General features: G+C 41.3%; 1 protein-coding gene across 1 annotated transcript in view; it reads right to left on the bottom strand.

The window, feature by feature from the left end:
- The window catches only part of SYNE1 (spectrin repeat containing nuclear envelope protein 1), a 2319318-nt gene that overhangs the window by 1741081 nt on the left and 554844 nt on the right, over positions 1-23393 (bottom strand). Inside the window, exons 15-18 of the mRNA XM_086926873.1 lie at positions 19161-19273; positions 16117-16285; positions 12905-13001; positions 6626-6828 (exon numbers count right to left, since the gene is read on the bottom strand). Coding sequence (XP_086782999.1) covers positions 6626-6828; positions 12905-13001; positions 16117-16285; positions 19161-19273 — 582 coding nt within the window. The remainder of the gene's footprint in view (positions 1-6625; positions 6829-12904; positions 13002-16116; positions 16286-19160; positions 19274-23393) is intronic.

The following is a 23393-nucleotide window of genomic DNA, read 5'->3' as shown; positions in this document are numbered from 1 at the left end:
ATGGGCGGGGCATCGAAAATGAAACCTATCAAGTCCACGCGGGACCTTGGTATCCAGCTCTATGATTAAGCGTGATTTCATGATACGTAGTAGTTTCTCTCTGTCTCCTCCTCTGGTTGATATATCAACCCTGTCAATACCAAAAAATTGGAGGAGATCGGGGTTACTTTGGTGTTTTTCATGGAAGAGTCTGGCAACAGGATATGTCTAATCATGATTCTTTATTGCTCACAGGTGTTCCAATATTCTCGTTTTGACAGGTAAGTTTATACTCCCCAAATAGCATAGTTTACAGGGGCACTCTAACACATAAACACAATTGTCCGAGGTGTGTGTGATAAATTTTGAGATCTGTGGCCAGTTTTCCTTCACCCTCCCATTTGACAAAAAAGTCGCCATTGTATCTTACCCACATGATAATGGGGGAAATATGTATTGAATTATCTTCTGTCAAGACCAGACCACCTGCTTCTCCCACCAACCTAAGAACAAGTTTGTAAAACTGGGGGCGAAGCAGGTGCCCATCTCAGTACCGGACACTTGTCTGTAATAGGCAGCATCAAAACAAAAAATATTCTGGCTTATACAGAAAAGCATAATTCTGCTTAGCATTAGAGTGTGGTCAAGAAACTTGATAGAGCTACCTCTTAAAAAGGAAACACATGCTTTGATCAATTGTTGCTAGTCTAGGAATTGACATCTAAGGCCATCAGCAGACATACGTCTTCCCAGTAGATCCCATGAATCTTGGTGAGCAAATCTGTGGTATCTCTGCAACATGATGGTAAAGCCAGGAGGTTTGGGGCTAAGAAATGGTCCAGGTACATGGCTGTATGGTTCAATAAGCTCTCATACGCCTAGGCTATGGGTCTTTCTGGTGGGAAGGGGGTGTGTTATGTTCTATGGGCAAAAGGTATATTGTTGGTGCCCTAGGGTAGTCTGCCTTCAAAAACTGAGATTCATCATCATCAATAATGTCTTTGCCCAACCACATGCTCAATAGAACCAAATAGTCCACAACAAAGTTCTTATATTTATTTATGTATATAACGTTTTATATAGCGCGGACGTGGCCCAAGCAGGTATCAGAGCACTTTACAGATGATCAGGTTGCAGGTCAAAAACAACAACAGTGAAAATCAAGATACTGGAATAGATAGAGGAGCAATATAATATGCCAACGCAAAAGGAAATAGAAGAGAATATAAGTGCAACAGACAAAAATGGAGGTTGAGCACAATCAAAAGTCACCGACATACTCAAAAGCATAGGAAACCTTTAGGGCTTGCCCTAAGTAGCGGAACCAACCACAAGTGGTAACTGGTGGAGGTACGTGCAGTCAAACAAGGGTGTTTATCCATAGAGCTTTCACTTTTTTGGGGAAAGATACCATAGAGGGAATCATTCTGATGTGTGGAGGCAGGGAATTCCACATTCTCAGGGCGATACCCGAGAACGCCCGATTATAGGTTTTCTTTTTTGCGAATTTTTGAGGTTTTAGCAGCAGGGTGCTGGAATGCCTAGAAGATCGACACCTACCAGAAATCTCCAGTTTTTGGGCCCTATTCTCTGGCAACTACATATTACATGCTGAAAGCCTCCATTCAACCAATCTCAAATAGAGCTTTCCAAGTGGCGAAATACTTCACACCAAAAGAAATTTCTCGAACAAGGAAATATATGAAACTGAGTGTAGCGTAATGATTGATAGATACCAGGAAAGGGGATATCTAAATAAGGTACTAAAATTAGCACAAGGCAGGGTGGCATCCCTCAAAAAGAAAAAGAAGACAGAAAAAACTAACACAATAAGATTAATCACTGATTTTAACAACAGGTCACGTGATGTTAGGAGACTAATGAATAAGAATTGGGCAGTCCTGAAAGCAGACCCTATTCTGAAATCTATTGTAGGATCAAATGCAGGCATCCCCTACAGGAGAGCCAAGTCACTTAGGGATACTCTCACACACAGCCACTTCCATGGACCTATGGAAGGGGGTGCTTGAAAAATACTGGGGGATTCTTTAGATGTGGAAAATGCAAAGCTTGCTGACAAAGCATCAACTGCAATACTTACCAGCTAGCCAGTGGCAAATCCAGATCTCAACATTTATCAAATGCACAACGGACTATTGTGTTTATGTGTTAGAGTGCTATGCATTGTGGGGAGTACAACCTTTCCTGTCAAAACGAGGATATTGGAACATCGACGAGCAATAAAGAATCATGATGAACATATCCAGTTGCCAGACACTTCCAAGAAAGACACCAAAGTAATACTGATCGCCTCTGACTTTTTGGTATTGAAAGGGTTGACAAGTCAACCAGAGGAAAAGATAGAGAGAAACTACTACATATCATGGAATCACGTTTAATCATAGAGCTGGATACCAATGTCCTGCGTGGACTCAATATGGATGAAGAACTGACAATCCATATATAACTTTTCTCTGTATCCTGCCATGATTTTGCTGTACAATGGCAACCTTTGATGTTAATTCCTGATTGGTGCAACTTGCTTGCATTATCAGTACATTCCTCTCATATTTAGGCCGTATCCCCCCTGTTGAAAAGTTCTCTGATTCCATACATCTTTTATCTCTTTCACATACTTTTTAAATTATTTAATTATTTATTCCACAGTTTTTTCATTAATGTACACCCTACCTAGTGTATTGATACTTCCACATTTGATGTTAATGAATTTGACTATTGCCACGTTTAATACAATGATGGGCTTCTTATGACAGTCACATACATGATACCGACAATGTGGAGTTTAGTGGCCAACAACGTAGTGCATATTTGTAACACTCACACCATAAGACCTGCATCTTTCAATACCCAAGTTGGAGTTATTATGTGATGAGCAGAGATATTATTGCGCTGACCGTATTGAGAGACCAGCACATACTATTGCCCACTTGGATGTTATTGTGCCAAACCACTCATTTGGATTTAAGGGGTCTCACTAACTCTGCTGATTTTGGCACAATGTCTCACACAGGGCCACATGGTATGGAACACAATACATTTCCAACCTCATACATATATATCAGGCTTACATCGTGTACTGACTATCAGGCATTGCAAGTAACAATGGTTAGGAATTAGCAGCAAGCATATCATTTTATATGTTATGCTTGAAGATATACTCTTTTCACCATGTTCAGCTATACACTGGATTAATTTTGCGTGCATTATAACCAATGTTAATTAAAATGTATGAGCAGTATATATATTTACATATTTGCTATTATGAATTAGTCTAGAAGAATGTATTTCAAAAGTGAGCACAAACAAATGTATTTGTATTTTTTTTTACATATTGATGTCACTTGATGGTTCGTTATGACATAGTCTGTCTACCATGTCTTTTAAATGTTTGTGATTAGTTTGCACCACTATATAGTTTCTAAAGCTGACTGAACCTTCACTTGAGAAAGGCTATAAATGCCAAAACATGTTGCCATAGACATCCCAATAAACAGAATATATATTAGAGAGATGAAGAAAGAGCATGCGCTCTACAGATTGGTCTGGGTCTGTCATTATGAGGATGAAATCCAAGATGCATAACTATTTTGTAAACGCTGCAGTCATTTGTGTGATTCTATGACTGCAGCGTTTACAGAGTAGTTATATGTTATAGGTTTTATGATCATAATGACAAATGCCAGACAATATACAGAGCATTAACATACTCAGCACTAACAGGATAATGCAGCAAAGGAGGACTAAATGATGCAACAAATTTATATAAAACATTCAGCTAGAAAATACAAAGTATGCAGCAATATGCAACATGATCTGCTGAAGCATTATTTTGAACTATTCAACTATAAATAACATTTGTTTTGAAATCTGAAAATGATGTAAACTATGCGGCCAATGTATTTAATCCATTATTATTATTATTATTGCGCATGCCTGGAGAGCACACATGGGAACAAACAAAATCAGATCTATTTATCAGACATATCTATAACATTGTATAATATATAATCTTTGTTTTTCAGTGAATAGATAGACAGACAGACAGACAGACAGACAGACAGAAAGACAGACAGACAGACAGACAGACAGACAGACAGACAGACAGACAGACAGACAGACAGACAGACAGACAGACAGACAGACAGACAGACAGACAGACAGACAGACAGACAGATAGATAGATAGATAGATAGATAGATAGATAGATAGATAGATAGATAGATAGATAGATAGATAGATAGATAGATATACACACTGAACAAACAAGGGTTAAAGGGATTTATAGTTAGGTGAACACATCAGTTAAAATATACCATTTTACATGGAAGTTCTGAGTGCATTAAAAAGTATGGTAAGTACTACTGTATCCCCTACAACACAACTAAATTGCTGGTGGGATACCCCCAGGCTCAGAAAAGGGATAATTAAAAAGCCCTTATAAGGGTATTATTGGGCACTCCTTGCAGTGAATAATACATATGCGTCTCCTGCAGTTCATTTATTATTCCTTTTGTTTTTTGTAAATTTGTAATCTATTTTGGGTGCCCCAGTGCTGACCTGAGGCACCCACACCATTTATAATGTTGGAGACTGTCTGGAGAGCCCCAAGGTCCTCGCAGCTCCTGTCGGCTCCTCACCAGCAAACATATGGGTGGCAGTGCAGACTGGCAATTCTTTTGATACGTGGGTGCCCCAGTGTCCATTCGGGGCACCTGCAATGCAAGCTTTGTTGCGGCCTGCGTGGGAGGCCCCAAAGACTCTGTGGCCCCAGCCGGCTGACACTGTGTCTCTAGAGGGAGCCTGCAACATTCTCCTTTGCTCCCACCCAGGATGGAGTAGCTGATTTCAAGATGTGCTTTCAACCCTGGGTATGCCTGCACTGTCCCGGGCAGAAAACAGCAGTGTTCAAGCGGATGGGGCCACAGAACACTGCCTATATCTGGCCCAGGGGTATGCGGTTCCCAGAGGTGGATCCATGGCACAGGGAGGGGGTGGACGGGCCCTTCCTCTAATGATAATAACAGCCCCGGGGAATGGGATCCCCAGGGCCTCATAGAGGCAAGGGGCGGGGGTGACTCGTGCCTCTTTTAAAATTGCACTGGGTTCTGGATAATGGGGTCCCGGGTCGGAAACTCTTCTTGAAGACTGGGGCCAATGCTCCCCTCCCCTTTAAAAAGTGCACCTAACCTCTGGGAATGACGTGCCCAGGGCCAGAATCAGCTCATGGAGGTGAACCCATGCAAGGCCCGCTCTGCATAGTTAATACAAATCAATGAGCTTTGTCCTTCTGGCATACCACAGGGCTCCTTTAGTTTAAAAAAAACTGCAATTGTTTTCATCTGTGATCCTCGAGGAAAATCACAAAAGAGCTGCAAAAAAATGTTTTTTTTTAACTTTTAGTCCTGGAGGTAAGGGCCAAATCACCTCCACACCACAAGGGCTCAGGGGGTATCGTTTCCCTCATATTTCTTTTAAAAAACATTTCCAGGAGAGTGGACTAAGTGTGCTTGTCCTGCAGTTACCACTTCAACATTTCTTTTCATGTTGCGTCCAGACAATCAGAGCTCTTGCACTGAAAAATCCCCCACGGACAATCAGAAGTCTTAAATTTCAAAATGTCAGCCCAAACAGCAGGTATATATTGTTTTTGAACTTTTATTTCTCAAAATTACTGAACAGATTTACACCACATCACAAAAGCATGCATTCTTGAACAAGATCTAGCTTTCTGACAGATTTTGTGTAATTCTGCTGGGCTGTTTTGCTGTATCACTGTTCAATTTTCCTATGGAAAAATGAATTGGGATTTTAGGTTTTGGGACCCCCATGCGCCTTGTGTCCTGCTAGATCGGTCATCCCAAAACTTTCAAGGGAGGAGCTTAGGTGGATTAATATTTTGGGGGGAAGTTTTTGTGAAGATCCATCAAATGGACAGAGTACATTTTCAGATAAATCTTGAATAATACTATATCATAAACACTGCAATTATGATACGTAAATTCTTTCCTTGTTAATTAGGCTATAATTTGGCATTAGATTTGACTTCATCCACAGATGTATGGATAATTTAGTGTACATGAAAGGTTACAGCTGTAACCCACTTCAGGCTTTCATAGAACACTGAGAAATTTGATGAGCCATCTCATGAGTCTCTGTAATCCAGAGCAGTGGAGATTTAGATACTCTTATTCATCAACTTTTTCATGCAAGAATCAGTGGGCACTCTATGGCACAGCAAGTGATGGTATAAATGCCACTTGGTAACAATCACAGGCTGAAACTGTGGCTGTATGCTACCCGTGTGCTTGGCTATGTGGTGTTACCTGCTGAGATCATCAGTAGGTCTAACGGCACCTGAAGGAATTTTTACTGTGACTGTGTTTTTGTGCAATGGTGTGAGTGACCTTATATAGAATGCCTAAACCTTTTGTCAAATCTTTGTTGTTTATTTTCACTCTGTAATGTTTAATTTTTGCGTGGGGGTGGGATTAAGAAAATAATCTGTTAATCGTTTTGAAAGAACCAGCAGTGCTATTACAATTACACACCTTTAAGCAATAAAAGATAGAAGTTTGTTATTGTTAACTGTATGGATTTTGATATTTAAACTTGGGGGAGAGCTTACCTTTTTTGCATGTTCAGGCTGATTTGCCATTTTCTCTGCATCTTCCAGCCAGGCCTGCAGGCTTCCCACAGTACTGCTATAACGATCCCAGTTTACAATGACTTCGTCCAACATGCTTCTCACACTTCTGACCTCCACTGACAGGTCTCTCCACTGAACACTGGTGTCATTCAGGAATTTACTTACACTTTCAGCTTCTTCCACTACAAAAGAATGTTAATATATTCAGGCAGGACAAACTTAAAAATGTTTGAAAGCAATGTTACATTTTAAACATGTATTTTTACGTTTTGTTTGCATGAAACTATTTACATGAAACTAAAAGATTTTAGGAATATTTTGGCACTAGTATACAGTAAAACAAACAGATTTCCATTGATAATGAGCAACAAAATTGTGTAGGCCAATAGCCAGGGCCATAGAGTAATCACAACAGATATGGAGTACTTATCTGAAGTCACTTACCTACTGAAGTGAATTCAGGTAACTGAAATGAGCAATGCTGTTTACTCAACAAGCCCAAATATAGAATGTGTTATTGTCCTAGTTAACTGGTGTAAATATTCTTCACTGTTTCGTTAAGTGAGCTTAGGATGTTGGTATGATTCAGTGTACTCCTATGTAATCTTAATGAGATCAAGTTATCTCTATATGCCCCTTAAAATATAAAACAAAGAACACCAAATAATATACACATCACTAATATCAAGGTCTAAGGATCCTTCCATCTTGATACCAGGCAGCACTCCCAATGGCCATATAAAGTCTTGGCACGAGCCATGTTTTTTAAAGAAGCATATAATAAACCATGTTTAAATTTTATGTCCGGTCCTGGTTTTCATAACATGCTGATGTACTTTGCCCCTTTCAGACCTTTCCTTTTGGAAACCTAGAAAACATCATATTCTGGAGGTGGAGGGTTGTTTATACTGTTTCTTGACCCCTACAGATTGCCCCTGTCATACATCACCACTTTACCTTGGCTCAGCTACAATCCACACCTATTTCTTAGCATCCATGTTTCTCAATTTATGCCTTCTGGCTTCTGTAGTCTGTCCCTCGCTTTCTAGGCAGAGCTTGGATTCTCACCATCTGGTATAATGCTCCTGACGTTTTGCATAAACCTGTTCTACTTAGGTGGTCTGCTTGCTGATAATTTCAGTGAATTTACTACTCCATTTTATTTACAAACATCTAACCTACTGTGGCCATCCCTCCACCTGGTCTTGCTTGGTCCTCTGCCTCAAGGTCAATTCCTTGAGCCTGTATACTTTGCAGATCTCGGATTCCTTGATTCCTAGTTTATATTTTGATTGTAGAGGTGTCTCTATTCCAGAGGTGCACCAACTGAATAGTGAGATTATATAATGTGGTGCCAAAATATTGTGACCAAATATTGATAACCAACTATATTGAGAAGGTAAGTAAATATAGATATGTAATTATGTATGTAGATAGATATGCATTTACTGTTCTTAACTTCACATTCCTTAATATTTCTTTAACGTACGTGGACATGGGCTTAAGAATAGTACATCTATACTTATCTAGTTGTACTTACCTTCATGATATTTCGGTGCTAAATATTTAAGCCACAGTATTTGGTATCACAATATTTTTGTACTGAATATACTGACATACAACTTTGAAGAACTATTTTCTTAAGCAGTAGCTTCTCCTCTATTCCTGGATACTGTCCTGGTACCAGAACTTCTAAAGTTCTGGAATCGCATACTGTTGTCTCCTTTTGGTTCTGTTTCCCATTCTGAAGCTACACCTCCCTCTGTTTCTTAATTACTTTACAGTTCTCTGGTTCAGAGCAATTAGCTCATGAACTTGACTGTACGCCAATGTCTTGCCTTACATTCCAAATATGTCTATTCTTTCTGCATACTTCAAATCCTTGATGAAGGAGCACAGTTGCTTGTCTGCTTTTCCTAGTTTTCTGATTTGATTTGAGATTTATAAAGCACAGCAATTACCCTAAGGCATCAAGGTGCTAGAGACCAGCCGTCCACACACAGGAAATAGAAAGAGACAAAAACTGCAGCTAGATGCTAAACTGTGAAAAGTCAGGTTTTAGGAGCTTTTCTGAAGGGGAGCAGAAGGGGGATAGACCTAAGAGCAAAGGGTAGAGAGTTTCAGAGCTTGTTTGCTGCCACAAAAATGCTCTGTCCTCCCACTTCTTCATCTTGCTTCTTGGTACAACCAGTTGCATTTGGAGCGAAAAACGCAAGGATCTGCTGGGAGAGTGCCACTTGCACATAGTCTTCAACCTTGACGGGTAGGAAGCATGCAGCCATTTATGAACCATACAAAGTGATTTTAAACTAATGCGTTGTTCAATGGGGAGCCAGTGCAGGTACTATAGTCCCTTCCTGGCAGAATGTTTCCTGGGAATGTCCACAATGAGTCTTGTCAATGCATTCTGCAGTACCTGGAGTTTGTACTGCATACTCTTATTGGCGGCCAGGTATAATGCATTACATTTATCAAGTCTGGACATTACCAAGGCCAGTGCTACCTGTATCAGAGCTAGTCGTTGGATAAAAAGGAAGATTTTACAACATCCTTATGAGCCAGGAGCATGCCGAGATGGTACGGTTCATTTGGATATTAAAGCTAAGTTCAATATCCATCAGAACTCCATCAGAACTCCAATGTTCTTAGCCTTTTTGCTCGGGGTAGGACAGCATCCTAAGGATTGAGGCCAGCAGCTTCTATTCCACTTGGATGACCCTGATCCAAATATCATCACTTCGGTTTTATCCCCATTAAGTTTAAAAAAGTTAGAAGATATCCATTCTGCCACTTTGTTCATGCATCCAAGAATATTTTCTGACAATGAGCAAGGCCCTTTAGGGATAATGACCATAATCTGTGTATTATCTGCATATGACACCACATCCAATCCAAATGAGTGGATCACAGTTGCTAGGGGTGCCACATACAGATTAAAAAGAGTAGGGCACAGAGATGATCCCTGCAGAACTCTGCAGGGTAGTGTCGTGTAGGGTCTGTTTTGGTCTCCCACTCAATTTGTAAATTAGATTTGGTCATTCAGTTCATTTTATACTCTGTTACTATTACTCAATTTTGCCTCTTACAATTCAGACCCTCATTTCACTGAGCTCTCTTATTTTATTCTCTTAATCATGACCCTTCCTTATTCTTAGACTCTTCTTTCCTTTGAGCCCTCTAACCCTTTGATTCACGTCCTCATGTCCGTTTGTTCAGCTTGTATTAAAAACCTAGATATCATTAAATGAGAGTGCTTTTGACTTCTGAAGGTTGTTGGTTTATGCAAAACACTCAATTTAGCACTTATATTGCTGTGGACTTTCTCTTATGACAATGCAAGATTATCTGCTACATGCCATATTGCAATCTCTTTTAGTTTCACAAAGATGATTTTCCATAGAGCATATATACGTTCTTTTATGGTAGTCTATGGTTTCTCAACCTTATACTCTCCAAATATCTACACAATCTTGTCTTATTTGTTCTTGTAATCTATGTATTTCTTCTTCCATGCTTTGTCCCATTCAGACATAACCCAGTTCCTGGTCAGCATTCAGATGCCAGTCTCCTCCACCCATAAGATGCTATTCAATTCCTAACCACCCCTACTCCAGTCTTCAGCTCTTGTGAAGTCACGAAAGCAAGTACTCTCTGGGAATATGCTACACTCCCTACTGCCAAATTCCCTTGTCCTTGCAGAGCCCAAGCCATCATATTAGCTATCCTAATCCCTTTCTTGGGAAGGATCTTGGTATAATAGTTGACACATAACCACATATACCCATTAAATTAAACATGACCTCCAAACCTATCAACATACGTCTTTCGATTGTTTCGCGTTTGAAGGTGTGGTGCCTTTTTGTTCATGCTTAACACTTATTAGTAAATGACTCCAGTTTAGTAATCTATTAAAGCCTCAAGGGGGTGGCAATATTTCAATTGTATTTGAGGTCTGAACCTTCATATTGAACTATTGACATGCATGTCTTAATGATAAGGCATGCAAATCATAAAACAACTACAGTTAGGCAAACAAATCATGATGTTTGTGCCACAGTGTGACTCTTTTTATGTATTTAGCTCCCAAACAAAATCACAGTATGAAACTGGTGAGCAGAATCCTGCTTTTTGTTTTATTATTGTCTGAACTTTATGGTGCTAACTTTAAATCACACATCAGTCAGAGAGGGTCTTCAGATGGTCGCAGAAAAAAATGTCTTAGAGTTTGTTCCCTAGTGCGAAGTCAGCTGCATCACGGTGTGTTAAAAAGATTTATAGGGAGAAAGACACAGGGACCTAATTAATTTTGTTGAGCAATACAGGAAAGGCTAGTATAGTAGCTACTCGAGAAGCCACACCTCTTCTTCATAAAAGATGCAGGACAAATGAGTACCCTGTCCTCAGACGTGTTCCTTTGTCCTATTTCAATAAGATTTTAGGGGCAGATTTATGTTAACTGTCGCATCCCCAGGGATGCGCCAGTTAATGTGCGCCACAGTGCGCCACAGCTCCGCCACCCATGGTGCGCCGCATTTATAATGCGGCGCACCATGGTGCAAAAACGGCACAGATGCGTGACGCATCTGTGCCGGAAAGGTGGCGCATTGCTGGAGTTGCGTCGCAAGCGCGACGCAGCTCCAGCAAGGCTCGGGGGTGCCCCATCTTCACAATGCTGCATCAAGACCTACGCCTGCTTCAAGCAGGCGCAGGGTTTTGACGCAGCATTGGCCTGAAAGTGACTGAGTGAAATCTCATAGATTTCACTCAGCCACTTTCAGGAGGCGTTCCTGCTCAGGAACGCCCCCCCTGCGCAGGAACGCCTCCTTATGGCGCAGGGCTTTACAACGTGGCGCATCTCACGTTGTAAATAGGGCGCATTGTTTGCGCCGCCGTTGCGTCAAATAAAGTGACGCAATTGCGGCGCAAAGAGGCGCAAGGGCATCATAAATCTGCCCAACAGAGTTTAGATGGATCACTCTTAGAATCCTGCCATTAGTCAGATACAAATTGGAGAACAGTGCAGCAACACAGGCATGGTTTAGCAGATGGCAACTGAAAGTAAAAAATAGAAGGTGAACACATCAAAGCCTCTGCGTAGATATGATAGGTTGGATCTCGCTCAGTTTCCCCTAAAGAGCGTGAAGTAGTGCACATAATGATTCTGAGTAATTACTATTTAATTTATAAACTCTAAGTCACAGTGCTTTAATAATAACTACCCGATTTACTTTGCAACTACCACAGTTTTGCCGTTTCGATCCACTTTAAATAACTGGTGTTTCTATTGCAGAATGTGATAAGATGTGGTTTATTTACCTTCAAAAAACTAAAACGTGAGATGAAAATGAGACTTTAGATCAAACACATAGTCCAGCAACGAGGGTGCTTGGTTCTCTCTGGACCTCTACATAGGCTTGGTAAAGTAAAGTATATCTTTAGAGAGATTACATGTATTTATGATACAGTTAGAATCCTTTAGTCACTATGTAAATGTAGTTACAATAATTTATTCCAAAACATGGCATGCATACCATGCTGTTGACTAAAATTCGAAACAACAAAAGGTAGAGGATCGTTTGTCCATCTTAGATGCCTTTTTGGTTCATTGAGATCCTTAGGTAGATTTTTTTGGGGTCGGCAAATTACAGTAATAAGAAGGCCTGTGTGAAGTGAAAACTACACTAGTGAAATTCACAAATTTTGTGTTATGCTTAAATCACCAGATTCCATAATATGTAATGTCATGTTTTGCTTGCAATTGGTCCGAGAAGAAAATGAGTTGTCAAAAGTCATTTTCTGCTCAAACCTGTCTTCAGTCTGTACACTGTAGGACTTTTTTTTTACACAAGATTAAGACATACTATTTCAAACCAATTGCATCATTTTCCATAACTCTCATGAAATTATCAGAAATGTTGCTAAAATAAATACTCGAATTTGCACACTCCTACAATGATATCAGAAGTGGAAAGGATGAGAAACAACTTGCAGTAAGTATGTTACTACATGTTTTACCACATTTATGTGGGCATTTTACCAGAAGAGTTTTGCTGTTGCCAATGTGTCATGGAATTTAAATGCAGTTAAAAGGTAAGGACACATAACTGTTAATCTGTGTTAAAGATAGAAACATGTGATAACCCAAACACTGTATATTTCTATACTTACAAAAAAAGCTCTTTAAGATCCTAGTTGTGTTGTGGTGGAGACAGCATAGGTTTAAAACACAAAGGTTGTGCACAACGCATCACAGCTTACCTGATCCTTCAACTCTACTGTATACCTCAGCTGTCTGCTTCAGGGTCTGGTACGTCACTTCGTATTGCTCAAAGAATTTCTTTCCTTCAATAAATGACTGGAAGCAGAAAGGTTAATATCAGAGGCAAAAGTCATGCATCACGTTAAATAACAGCTTTTGAGGGAATATCTGCTTGAACAAAGCATGTGCTACTGTGTATTTTTTCACATTTAAACAAAAGTGTCACCATTAAAAATGAAGTTCTGCAAATATTCAAGGCATATTCTAAGTGGTTGTTGCAACCCCTGGCTTCATTGTGTTTAACATTCTCCTGAGACCTTCCTCTGGTACTTGTAGTGAAGAGGGAAAGTTGGCTAATATGTACAATGAGTGAATCAATTAATCATCAATTTTCATTTATGGTGATTTTTCAGTAAAATATTTGTGATTGTTTGATGGGTGGGAGGCAAATTGATACCCCTGCTTCCAAATTTATTATTAAGCACTGCTTCATAGCTATTGGCACTGTAAGTGTGCGGGACGGAGTTCCCTGGGGTAGATGGTAATGTGCCTGCGACCTCTATACTCATATGATTGCTGCGAGATTTGGTTAAATCAAATAATGAAGGTTTTAAAAATATATTTTTGTGATTGTGAATTAAGGAAGTCGAACAAAGGATAAAATCGTCTAAATCAGTTTTGAAAATCATACAGAGGCAGTCAAGTCAATACCTTCATGTGGGGTCCCATATAACACAAACATGTTTTTAATTTTAAAAATGTGTCCTTCGGGGCAAGAAAGAAGAGAAGACTTCAGCACCAGCTTCGGCAACATCTACTGCTATTAGCTTTGTAGTTGCCATATTATTAGCAAGAACTGGCAACGCCAATAGGTCTGGCCTAGGCATGCTGGTGCAATGGTTATTTTATAGTTATTATTGCAAGCATGTGCCAAAACTATAAATTAAAAAAACATGGTGGCCTTTCTTGGTGTGCCTGTGCAATAGCCTCTATTAAAGATGTTCAGCCTTACCTTCCTGGAGCAACGGCAACTCACTGAAGTAACACTGAGCACAACAGGTACCAGAAGGCTGAGTGTGGCCATGCCCATGGGGCGGTTGCCTTGATTGAACATTGGTGCTTTAAATATCGCTGGAGATTCTATCGGCACTGATGAGCCTTTGACAAAGTGCATGACGCACAAAACGCGTTGGCTGGACTAAACAACTCTGGCCTTTCTTGGTGTGCCTGTGCAATAGCCTCTATTAAAGATGTTCAGCCTTACCTTCCTGTGTGGGCCCTTCCTGTTGCGCGCAACTTTTGTTTGAATTTGTATGTCTGGTCCGAGCCGTGGATGGAGCCCCGCTGCTTGACGGCAGACCCGATGTGACGCCAACAGGCGGCAAGAGCAAAGGGACGGGTGCTAGTATTTGGAGGCGGCAATGTCTGCTGGGCAGCATGAAGAAGCCACTGTAACCCACTTGGGATTTTATTTGACTTTATTTGTGGTGGGCAACGGCAACTCACTGCAGTAACACTGAGCACTGCAGGTACCAGGGGGCTGAGCGCGGCCACGCCCACTGGGGCGGGTGCCTTGATTGAACATTGGTGCTTAAATATCACCTGAGGTTCTACCGGCACTGATGAGCCTTTGACAGAGTGCATAAAGCACGAAATGCGTCGGCTGGGCTAAACAACTGTGGCCTTTCTTGGTGTGCCTGTGCAATAGCCTCTATTAAAGGTGTTCAGCCTTACCTTCCTGTGTGGGCCCTTCCTGTTGCGGGCAACTTTTGTTTGGATATATATATAATTTTGTATTTTTAAACCAATAGTCTGGTGCTACAACTAAAGCTATTGAAAGGCCAAACAGAAAAAGGACAATATATATCTTTTGAAGCATGAATGCGGGACCCTGGAAAGGCACAGGGTGTGGGAATGAAGCACCTAGTGCCCTCGCCTTCCCTTAGTTAACAATGTATAAAGGTACCCAATCACGTCACAATTTGGAGCACACATGTATTTTATAAAATTAAAAACACTAAATGTTTAAAGCAATAACTCACCAGAAAACAACTTGAATACCATAATTAACAATTAACATATTGTTTAATATTGCATAATTGTCACTGTTTTGTTCCAGCAATGGTGAGAATGGTGTGAACCCAAAGGAAAGGCAAGTGCTGAGAACACACCACTATTATATCTTTTGAAACCAGCACACAGAGAGCAGTCAGCGTGCAATGCAGCTGTCTATGATCACTTGGGATAAGGGCAACTATTAAATCACAATGCTATTTGTCAAGCGTGCCATCATTCAATTATATTTTCTGTCTGGCACTGCTTCCCAGCAGGCAAGAGAACACAGCACAATGAGAGGACAACAGGGGATGGTCATGCCTAACAGAGATGGAATAATTGCAATTAGAAAAGTGCAGAGTGCTTGTCAAGAAATTGGCACAGTATTTACCAGTTCAAGCTTGACGAGGGTAGGTTTATAGTCTATGTCAGGGCATAATGCCCAGGATGCTGAATGGGAAGTGCGTGAGTTGTGTTGATTATGCTATGCTGTACCACTGCGTTTTACATGAAATGAACCAACATTGTGGACCCTGAGGCCATTTAATTACAAATTTCAGACCAAGAACATACATGAGTAAGGCTTTGGCGACTGATTCTGTTTATCGGTGGCTCATGAGGAAATTTCTGCAAGAGTACTTACTATATTGTGCAAACGAATCCAGAGAGTGCCTCTGCTTGTCTAAAAACTGAAATAGCAAAGTATTCCACTTTCTATGGTGGGTCAAAAAGGGCTTCAATGCAGACTAAGTGCCAATGAATATCCTCTCCCTACAAATCAAATCAAGGACTACATAAGGTGATCACTTTCCAGTTATGCCCATTTGCATTCAGATCTTAGCTAATGGCAATTAATGTATTGCATAGTCATTTGGGCACCTATTTAATATGCATAAAGCAATAACAAAAGATTAGAAAATGAAAGATGGTTTGCGTGTCGTTATGCTGCTCTTTGCCGGCCCAGAAAATTGCTACAAATATTTTAGAGGACCTTTCCCTTCCTTGTCCCACCACATCTAATTCCAAATTAAAAAAAAAAAAATTCAAGCTTTGTGTTCTTTTGAAACGGCAAATGTACCAACCAAAAAGAACTTCTCACAGAAGTACGTTTCAAATGACATCCTGTTAATAAAATAAAAACACAGAAGCAACTTACAATGTAGTGTTGTAGGAGCAGTTCAACAGATTCTCTTCTTCCGTATTTAATGACCCACGACTTCAGCTTGGACTCTGCAAGAGCTAAGAGGGCCAGCATGCGATACTTCAACTCCATGAACTCCAGTCTCACCAAGTGAAGTGGTGACGCTGAGGTGACAAATGTCAACCTGTGGATGAAAATGTATATCAGCGCCCCGGTCCACCATGGAGATGGATTACCCACTATATTTACTGTATACGTAACTTCATCTTTAATTTTTTTGACTCACTCTGGCGCTCTTGTACACAAATCTGTAGAAATATTTTAAACTATAAAGGCCCAAAAAACAGACCACACACAAAGGGTTGCAAATTTGTTTTTCTCTTATCCATGCAAACACACACACACTCTTGTATGCAGAACGCAGACACAAGATCTTTTGTGTCTACACTATATAAAAGTTTCTAAATTCCCAGTGGCCATGGGGTGCAAGGGACACTGCATCCCAAATATGGCTATATTTTACCACATAAAAGTGGACTTGAGGCCCATTTTCCTAGCTTACATTATTAGGACCCAGGGCCCACTCGCTCCTCCAGGGTCAGCTCCTCACCAGACTATGTGAGAGTATGCTTAATGAACTCTTGATAATGCAGTTTAAACTGGTAGCCAGCACGCTACCATATTGTATGCCCTATTAAACAACATCTACTCAGAATATATAGCACACTGCTAACTGGATTTTCGGCCTGATTAACAAAGCCAATGAAAAAGTCACAAATCGAAATCTGTTCCTTCTAGGGTTACTCTTTTGAAGTGTTTGCGATTCACTACATCCCCCCCACCCGTCTATGGGCCATATGTATCAACACATTTCCCCATAGACACAGAATGGGCAAAACCCTTTGATACATTTGGCCCTATGTCACAAGGAACTGCAACTAGAGTTCATAAAGGATCGCATAGCTAGCGCCCCCCTTTGTTTTTATAGGCAAAAATGTGGCTGTCTGAAGAACTAATGTTTTCACGAGAAGTAAATATAGACTACCAAAACTTGGCCAATGCCCTAAAAATACCATGGCTCTGCTTCTTGAAGGTCAAATATCATGAAATAGGATTTGGCCACTTATATGACAACCCTGAAAGTATCCCACAGAATGCTAAAGCCATTATTAAAGAGGCGTTTTACTGCAGGGCCAAAACACACTATCTAGAACAAGATGAGATGGGCCTACCACCGATGTCCCTTGTCCCAGCGCAATATTGTCTAACTTTTACTACTGATCTGCAAACTAGATTTTATTTAACCAGAATCAGTCTGGACACTCTGTACTTTTTGTTGGCATTTCCACGTCAAACAGGGTGGGCTGACAAGTTCATATCTTGTCCGTGTGACAACTCTACAAGTCAAAGCACTATGTACTGTATCCTATTCTGCACCGTATACAATAAAGCAATGAGTAAATTCTTAGTCTCATTATTAAGGAAAATCCTCCCCTGCACATACACTGATGGGTTTAACTTCCTGCACACATTGGCTACCCCTGACATGTGCATCCCGGTAGCCAATTACATTAAAGTTTCTGTGGCTATTAGAAAACGCTATGAGTAAGAGTTCCCGTACAACAAATGGTTTTATTTCATGCTGTCATAAACCGTTCACTGTAGATTTAGAATCTTATGCCTTGGGAATTTTATGAACTTTGTAATACCATGTTTAATACCATGTGTAAAACCATGCTGCTTCAATTCAATTACTGTATGTAAAGAATGTTATGTTCCCTGAATTTTATGAATTGTCTATTTATCCTATTGATTAAAATGTGTATATACTGAGTTAATTTCACTCTAAACTTTAATGGTTCCTTGAACCGAAATAAAGTTATTCTTGACTGACCAAATGGAAATTGCAAACAGCGTCAATCAAACTTTTGTACATCACATTTTGAGACTTCCCTCATTGTGATTCGCAAAAAGCCACAATTAGGAACTGGCAAAATGTAGCGATCGTACATGTGGCCCCTGATCTTTTCCATCTATGCACCCAGGATCTAGAACAACATCCCTGCATCAGAACCGCCAACGCTGCTCCAGTTTAGGAATGAGTTAAATACTCACTTCTTTAATGAACACTAGATCAAAGCGTATTAAACATCCACAAACCAGCCACCTCTCTTATCACATGTTGATTGTATGCCTGTCTTTGACTGTCTGCTGTATCTCGACTGGGTCTGCCACAGAAATACCACATAGATACATACATACAGGCTGTTTATGTGAATGGCAAGGTGTGTTTGTTTCTGACAATGTGGCTAGACATTCTTGCGTGCCTTATGTCTTCCATTTCTTTCTTTTGTTTGCATTACTTAAAATTACTGGTAGTCCTGTTACCCAAAGTTACAGAACAAAACAATTTAAATGGTATAAAGGTATACAGAAAAAATGTAGATTAAACAAGTACTAGCACCAACGGATAAAAAGGCAGATCCAGGTTACCCATTTTAGGCGAAGAGGTCAAATAGTCTTTAACCCTGTCGATGGCCTCGCGCTGGCTATTTCCCTGGCAAACGGAACTCGGCTGACAATGATTGTTTATGTAAACTCGAGCTGCTGCACAGAGAAACAGGTGCAGAAGAACGGAGCCCAGCACTCACCGAGAACGAGATCTCCCAAGCCCTCATCTGATGTCATTCAAAGAAGGGGTGCTGTGACGACGCTCAAAATTCATCATCTGTTTTATTACATCCAGCAGCGGCAAGCGTCTCCCCCTCTCACCCAATCATCTGACAGCACGCACCCCCTCAGTGTTTCACGCTAGCAGCCTCGCCATGCATTGTATAATAATAGCATTGGCACCAGTGAGCGCAGCAAGAAATTACATAAACAGGCTTAGAATTTCTTACTTAAAATCTGCTCTCCCTTTCATCCTCCATTCCATGTGCGCGCGGCACGGTGCGACCCAAATTAAAACTTTAATACGGACCTCCTAAATCGCCGTGCAGCAGCCACACACCTCAGAGACCTGTACGTCAAAGATTGAAGATTACAAACGTATCGCTTACCTGTCTGCCATATCCGCGAGCTGCTCGGCAGGGAGGGGGGATCCATTCACAGAACCGGTTCTGTAGATGTCGAAGAACGCCTTCCTGTACCCGTCCACACTTTTCAGCACGTCCTGTGATGAAAAAAATATTCAGACCCTAAACATCTACAGTAGGTCGGCTTTTTACCCTCTTTAAAACATAGTGCGTCATTTTACCATGCATGTCTCCTGGAAACACTGGCCCTCCTGCATCCGGCGACTTCGTATCTGTCTCCTCTTACCAAAAATGTTAAATACGGTGGCAGCAAAAATACTCGTGACATTGTGCCTTGAACAGTAGAAGGTAGTAACTATGGCAGCTTTTCAGCGAGAGAACGTGCCTGCCTGCCTCAATTACATCGCCTAGCAATTTTAAAGGAACACGACCAGCTCATTTTCCTTTGAACAGTACACTCTGTAGAAAGTTCTATATGTCACATGAAGCTATTATCATTTTATATCTCTTTTTAACAATTGTATTTAAATAATGTACTATATGCTACTCTTTGCAACAGTTTTAATCACGGCTCGCGTCGGGGTACCACGCGGGTGGACGGCGTCCCCCCACTTATTTTCCCGGGAGCTCGATAACTATAAACTGCGACTGAGTGCAAGCCACCTTTCGTGACGTCACTTCCTGTTGTGACGTCAACGTCCGCCCACTTCCCTTTTTTGGGACTTGTGCCCTGGCTTTAATTAACTGAGCAATAAAGATTTACTTACTTACCTTTGAACAGTACACGTTTCAGCGTTATTTCTACCAACGGCAGTGAGATGGAATGTTTTGTTTCTGAGGTGCCCTTAGCCTTTTCTCTTCTGGAACGTTTCCCATATAATATTTAGAGTATACTGTAAAATCTACATTTCCCTTACAGCAAATGCATTACTTAGGCGATAAACCTTACCTCATAAATACGACAATGTTGATACAGGATCACGCAACTTATCTGATTTCGCTAGAGACACAAGTATCATGATTTTGAATCTCATTCATCCCTTTGAAAACCATTATCTCCTCGAGCTTTTTCTTCACTCCCATTCCACACATGATGAGAACCACATCCAATACTGTCATCTCTAACTTTTTTTGGGAAAAAGAAAACAGCCCCTACACCCCTTAACTTCTCTACCATTGTAGTGGAGCTATAAATGGGCTTCTCACGCACTCCACTTCATGCCTCCTAGATTTTATCTGAACCACACATGAATTCCGGGCATCCTCTCTTGGACTTGTTTGCCTCCAAGCACAATGCCTTGCTGCCTCGGTACTGCCTGCGGTTTCAGGACCCAATAGCATGAGCCATAGATGCCCTCTCGTCATTGGCTGCACGGACTTCCATAGGCCTTTCCCCCAATTCCCCTGATCCAGCAGCTGCTCCTTCATATCCAATGGGTTGGGACACGTTTACTGGTGATCCATTTTTTCTGAGGATATCTTAGTTTCCTATCAGGTCGATGTACATGGAGAGCTAATGGTTCTCCGATTAGTTCCATCGCACATCTCTGCTGCCTTCTATTCTCCTGAGGTTCAGGTTGACAAACTGGTCATTGAAAAAATAGGAGTGTACCGTATGGCTCTTTTTTTTCTTGTGAGGTGTTTGCACATCTCCATATGTTTTGCAGGGGTGACATTTCGAAAGATTATGATCACAATTGCGCCTCCTTTCAGAATCGATATACAGAACGGGAAATGTGGCCCTGGCATAGTGAAGATGATCAGATCTCACAAATTGAATTGGATTGCTTTAGTAATAGCCTTGCTGAACCCGGAGGGTTCAGTGATCAATCATGGAACCTTGGCATAGTTTGAAGGAACGGGAACCTTGCACTCTGTATCTTCTCATGGGATGATCTGTGGTTAGGTCTCTTCCAGGTCTCTAGTTACCCCTTGGGACCTACAACTAAATCTTAGGGCAAAGCAAGATCAAGCTTTTGATCATCGGGAGGAAGTTTACTTGAAGTTCTTACCTCTCAAGGTTCTGTTTTTTACAGCATGACATCAGCCATGCACTCCCTTGTTTTCCTTCTTACATCACTGCATTTCTTGCCACGTTCGGTCCTCACTTCTTTGCTATGTCCTCCAGAGGCAGATTCTTAACCAGAAAAGGACTCTTCTTTCTTTCTGCCATGATCAAGTTTCAGCGGAGCAATAGGCTTTTCGTGCTCTTGGCATGTGCAGGGCAATTACAACCTACCTGTTTAGGGCAGCTGATCTTTGACATTTTGATTCATTGTTTGTCAACTATGGTTCTGCTAGGAAGGGCTTTAAGCCTTCAGTGCCTTCTCTTAGCAGGCGGGTCCTGATTGGAGAAGAAACAGCAGTATAAGACTTACAGAGACCATGTGAAATGGGGCATGGACCTACACTGCGAACACCAATGGAGTTAGAATGAACAGCTCGTAAAAAGTCTACTCACACGTCGAATATATTGGGTCTGTTACACTCAGCCATTAACTCACTTAATTATCTTTGTGTGGGAGCAGTGTCGAGTTTTGGGTCAGCACTAGAAATGTGTCAGAGCTCTTGAATAGGAGGCCTTGCTGCTCATTTACTTACATCTGGGATGACCTATTGTCTATGTGGTGGCTGGTGGGGCCCACTGGCACACATTCCTGAGGCAGGGGGGGCCCACCATCACTTAATTTTCCTTATCAGACATTCCACCCAAGCTAGAGAGAGGAAAACGCACAAACAGCAAATAAGGAGGAAGAAGGAAAAACTGCCAACAAAGGAGAAAGCAGGAGCCTGCAAGAGTGACCTAATGGGGCAGGGAGTGTCTGGCAGGTGGATTTAGGACTACATAGACTTGGTATTCGGCGCTGGGACATTTACATTTAATAGTACAGGCTGCTGTCCTTTGAGCAGTGCTTTGGGCACTGGCACTCATTATGTTACAAATTAAGCAAGGTCTAAAACCGTAGCATACTCTCAATCACTCCTTGTGCCTTGAACTTAACTATAGAAATTTAATGACACTCCTGATAACTGGACTATTCAAACTCAAATTCTACAGGATTTTTCAGGCCAATACGAGCTACAAGGAACTAGGACTAGAGAACATCAGCTATGGGTACTCCCCCTACACCGCCTTTTCCCTCCATTGGGTGATATTTCTATAGCTTTTTGTGCTCTGAATTAAATGAAAGGTTACAAATGAAGCAATAGGAATAGTTTCTGTCCTGTAACTCCAGTTCTGTAGTAGGGGTATCTCTGTTATAGTCATAATCTAGTGAATAGTCCCGCCCATGTGCGTGGACCCCGGCAATCAAAAATAATCTCTTAAGTTGTCAAAATAATGCAGAAACTGCAAAGACACTTAAGAGAGAATTTAAAGACAAATAATGCAGCCTATATCCACAGGCTACACTGTCCAGTACTTCAACTAGAAAATTCCACCAAAAAACCCCACACATAATACAGCCTGCCCAGTTTCTACCATAGAGAAACTTTCCTCCCCCAGTAAAAGACTCTGGAATGAGAGCGAGGAAGGTAGGGACAGACAAGCCCCACAGGCTGCCATTATGTGGCTTAAATAGGATACTGTGCCTTTAAGAGAACTTTCCAGAACTTCTCCCAGTATCCCAGAATGCATAGCAGGTCCCTCTACTTTCAGTTCTTTTTGAAGGCGAAGCACGCCAGACCTGTCGCATTCTTTACTTGATGAAAAATATCTCCACCGGGGAGGAGGGCGGGCGCTTAGGACTATAACAGAGATACCCCTACTACAGAAATGGAGTTACAGGACAGAAACTACTCCTTCTGTAGTAGGGGATCCCTGTGTATAGTCATAATCTAGTGAATAGAATGGCAAGCCCATCCCCAAACCAAAGCGGCGGTGGAGAATAAACACATGACGCCACTACTGTGCGAACAAATTCCGCAGCGAAGCCTGCCCAACCTGAGCGTCTGCCCTGGCGTCAGTGTCCAGGCAGTAATGCTTAGCAAAGGTATGAACCGACTTCCAAGTGGCTGCCTTGCAGATTTCAGCAATCGGCACGTTACGGAGCAGAGCCGTCATGGCAGCTTTGCCCCTGGTGGAATGAGCCTTAGGCTTACCTCCTAAGGTCTTATTAGCCTTTTGGTAACATAATTGTATGCAGGACACAATCCACCTAGAGATGGACTGCTTAGAGGTCGCAAGACCCGTCCTGACCGATCCATAATTGATGTACAACTGGTCAGACCTACGAATATCTTTGGTTTTATCCAGAT

The sequence above is a fragment of the Lissotriton vulgaris genome, chromosome 6 (assembly GCF_964263255.1).
Source record: "Lissotriton vulgaris chromosome 6, aLisVul1.2, whole genome shotgun sequence".
Classification (NCBI taxonomy): Eukaryota; Metazoa; Chordata; class Amphibia; order Caudata; family Salamandridae; genus Lissotriton; species Lissotriton vulgaris.
This window is presented reverse-complemented; position numbering and strand designations above follow the sequence as displayed.